This window comes from Triticum dicoccoides, chromosome 4A (genome assembly GCF_002162155.2).
Source record: "Triticum dicoccoides isolate Atlit2015 ecotype Zavitan chromosome 4A, WEW_v2.0, whole genome shotgun sequence".
Classification (NCBI taxonomy): Eukaryota; Viridiplantae; Streptophyta; class Magnoliopsida; order Poales; family Poaceae; genus Triticum; species Triticum dicoccoides.
Genome location: NC_041386.1, coordinates 657,205,698 through 657,209,855, shown reverse-complemented (window position 1 = coordinate 657,209,855; position 4,158 = coordinate 657,205,698). Strand labels below are relative to the sequence as shown.

At 45.7% G+C, this 4,158-nt stretch overlaps 1 protein-coding gene across 1 annotated transcript; it reads right to left on the bottom strand.

Annotated features, from left to right (window-relative positions):
* Positions 1-957: 957 nt before the first annotated feature.
* LOC119287761 lies at positions 958-3,871 on the bottom strand. Its single transcript, XM_037567370.1, has 2 exons — positions 3,674-3,871; positions 958-2,518 (listed from the first exon to the last, which is right to left on the bottom strand). The coding sequence occupies exon 2, from the start codon at positions 2,506-2,508 to the stop codon at positions 1,450-1,452; it is 1,059 nt and encodes a 352-aa protein (XP_037423267.1). The 5' UTR covers positions 2,509-2,518; positions 3,674-3,871; the 3' UTR covers positions 958-1,449.
* Between the last annotated feature and the right edge of the window lie 287 nt (positions 3,872-4,158).

Genomic DNA, 4,158 nt, shown 5'->3' with positions numbered 1-4,158 from the left:
ACAAGGGGTACTATCTAGCTGATGGCATCTATCCGAGATGGTGGACATTTGTGAAGACCAACTCAAACCCTGCGCCAGGAGGCAAGAACGCCTGGTTTGCGAAGGTTCAGGAGGCTTACAGAAAGGATGTCAAGCGGGCATTTCGTGTGCTCCAATCTCGATTTGCTGTTGTCCGGTTCCCTGCTCTGACCTGGTCGAAAGATCAAATGTGGGAGATCATGACTTCCTGTCTCATCTTGCACAACATGATCATTGAGAGCGAGTAGGAAAAGCCAGTGTTTGACACTGGACCATATTGCAAGCAGGGTCCTCTTGCCCAAGTTGATCACAAGCTACCGGCAAACTGGACTGACTACCTCAATATGTGTCAGGAGATCCGAGACCCACAGGTGCATCAAGAACTGCAACACGATCTGGTGGAGCACCTATGGAGGCTCAAGGGCGAGGCCGGGAATGACGTATGATGAAACTTGAATTTTTATTTGTTAAACTATATAATTTGTATTGAACTATTTGTTGAACTATTTGATTTATGTGATGAAACACGCCGAACAATGCCTAACTATGTGACAAACTAATTGATTTCTATTTGTATGCGAAAATTCAAGCCAAAACACACCGAATATGGGCCGATTCACGTAGATATCAAGCGGTTTTTGGACATAATTGGGCTGAACACTGGGCCAAAATCGGCGCCTGGGGATGACCTGAGGGGCAACAGCTGAGTGCCGAACCGCCACCATCGCCGAGTTTATCGCCGGCTCACCCCCAGGCCGCTCTTTTTCGGCGCCCTGGGGGGCCGAACGGCTGGAGATGCTCTTACTTCACAGTGGTCAGGATTCAGGCGATAGTGTCCAAGTTTGTTCACCTTCAGAGATGAAAATTTTGTTCAGTTTTTTTTTTTTTGCGGGTAAAAATTTGTTCAGGTTACATGGCATAGCTTACATATCACTCGGATGAAAGATCAAGTTGCACATCCAAATACTCCCTCCGCCCCCATCAAATAAGATGTTATTACATCCAACGTACTCACATATTAGATGTAATAACATCTTATATTATGGTATAAGTACATCCCATTGAGATCATTCGTAAGATTTGAAGCGTACACCAGCATACTAATTAAAAGTTCCCAATGGTACTAGGATAAAGAGAACCAGAACCAGGCTGGTTGATATCATCATACTACTAACCAATAACTTAAGGCGCACGATAACAGATCACTAGGATAAATATGGCCAGCGCCCAGTCTGGCATGATCACAAAGCTTCAGCAGAGCAAGTTAGGCATACATATGAGAATCTGTACACCCCTCTGTTCATAAAGCTTCAGTAGAGTAAACCCTGGTAGATTGATCACACAGGTTCAGCAGGGAAAAACCATGCCGGGCGCCACTGGCCGGCATGATGTGCCGGTGCTGCTGTCTGAGGCATCAATGGCGTGATCCTCTCATTTCGCATGTTGTACACACCAGTCGCGAAATGGACTCGAAAAATACTTTGGATGGGGATAGTCACAAATGAAGTAGATGCAATCTTCTTCAGATCCGCTGCATTCTCTAGCAGGCATAGACTTGGAGCCATGCTGGCCAATAAAGAGAGCACCCAACTCACTGATCCTTCTCCATCGGCAAGGGTTGGAGCCCAAGTCTGCCTCGAGGACAACAAACCCACCAGTCTGCATATTTTCAAACACATAATCCCTAGAGAGAGGGCCTATGTGACGAATAAATCGTCTAACCATCAACAGTCTACCACCACATTCAACTAGATATAACCTGTATGTACACACTTCCTCTCTGGGAATGCATTCTGGTCCTCCACGACAGTCACCCAAAGACTCAATTACGCATTTGATCTTCGGCTTACTACCAAGGTTGTTGCGAAACTTAAGGCTGAAGAGCTTGCCAAAGACAGACACCGCGTACAACTTTCCATCAAAGAAGGCAACATCAAATAGGTGCGGCAATGGCTTCCTATTGCCCTGTACCATGTAAGTGGCAATCGGTGGCTGGCTAATGCAAAGTGTACCATTGCCACCATCCTTGGTCAATGCCGCAATGAGGGAATCAGGTGATATGTCCAGGGCTGAGGGTGTGACCAACTTGTACAAAAGTTGCTTAGGATCAGATTCATAATGCGCCTCACGCCGCCAAACTGCGACCAGATTAGGAAGCTCGAACGTGGTCTTGGAGAAAGGGTTCATCAACGTGCATGTGTCATCACTGCTCATGAGGAATAACCAGTTGTCGATGGCACCACAACATCTAGCACCATCTGGTATAGGCATGCGGTGAACCTCGCCTCCTGGGATGCTGAAGAAGGTACCATCAGGAAGGGTGAGCCACGGGAATGGGATGGGAAGCTGTTGCAGCAGACCATTAGAGCGCCATGGGTGACAGACTGCTCTCAGACGAACACGGTCAGCTAGCGAAGGGAGGCGCTTGAGGACAAGGCCCAGGAGTTCCGGCGGAAGATCTGACCAAGGTCCATACCGCGCAGCCTCCATCGTGCAAAGTCTACAAGGGAAGAAATAGGATTCATGGTTAAACAGAGTAAAAGCTGCAACTAGAGATGCTTAGGGCATGCACAATGGTGCTATCTTAGGAGTGCCATGTAGGATAAATGATGAGGTGGAGGAGAGAGAACTCATAAGAAAAGGCTTGTCTTCTCTTATTTAGGAATGACTAGTTATTAAAGACAAGGCTAAGAGATGACCCATTGTAGACATTTTTCTTGTCAACTCTAAATTAAAATGCAAGACTTAAGATAAGATAATCTCATCAACCATTGTACATGCCCTTATTGTAGAATTATAAGACCAAAGGCCATTAGCTCAATTTTATAAAAAAGGCTGAAGTTCAGAGCATAATGAAAATACGAAGATGCGGCAGAACCCATAAATCCACCAGAGAGAAAGGAAGTAGCAAAACCAAATTTGCTGTACCACCTAACCGGGCACTACATATGAATGCTTCTTGCACTTGGTAACAACAGCTGCAGAAAGTAGTAGCCCCAATTAAGCTTAGACAGTACGCAGAGCATGTTTTTCCAGAGAATCAGGTGCATCACTAATAAAATACAGAAAAGAAGACTTTTGTTTGTCGTCCTCTGGTTTAAAACACCAACAGGAGCAGAGTATGGCAAGCTGTAAAAGAAATGTTTTCTTGCAATGGCCCAGCATCAGCGACCAGTGACCATTTCCATTTCTGCTTAGATGAAAAGGGCTGATGGAAAATTACTGGACATTTGTTGTTTGTTGCTTGTATAGCAGATCAAAATTAACTCCATTGCCAAGCTCAGATGAACTAAAAGAACACAGATTCCGATGAGGCAAAGTGCTAGCAATTTTGGGCCATCTGCTTTGGAACGGACATTTGTTGTTCGTACTGTAAAACAGGCTGAAACGGTGGCAGGTCTGCTGTCTGCATCGGAACCGAGTAGACATTCCTATTCCTAACCATTTGTACCCGGCGTAATAGATAGATCTACTAAAAGGAACGCATTTTGGCCAGGTAAAGTAGCAATCCGCAAACACTTCAGGTAAAAACTGCAGTACCAAGCACAGATGATAGATATAGATCTACTGAAAGAAAGAAACAATGTTGGCCGGGCAGAGCCTCGATCGATCTGTCCTAACTCCTGGTAGACAATGCGCAGATGGGGGAGCTCACCGCGGACGAGTCTTGAGCGCCTTGTGCGAAAGGGGAAGAGGAGGAAGGCCGGGGGACGGAGTCGAGCACCGGCAGCTGGATCGGGAATCTCCGGGCGACGCTCACATCAGCGAGGAGCTAGGGCTCACAACCTAGCTGTGGATTGGGGAGAATAAGGGGAACAGGAACAGGAGATGGCATGGAGAGCTGGGTTTGCCTTTTCCATCTCAGGTACGCATTTTTTCTTTTGACAAAAGTATGTTGTTGGTACTCAAGTTAACCAAAAGTATAGACTAGGCCCCATAATTTTTTTTTATACATTTGGTCCTTCAAGTATCAAAACCAGATAAGCTTGGTCCAAAATTTTAAGCACATTGACCGGGTTTGACCTTGTTGACCAGGTTTGACCGGTGAACAACAAATTAAGAAAATAGCAATAAAATCTGAAATTTTGTGGCAACCAAGATGTTTGGGTGCTCTAGGTGCGTGAAAATTTGTTTGGGCGT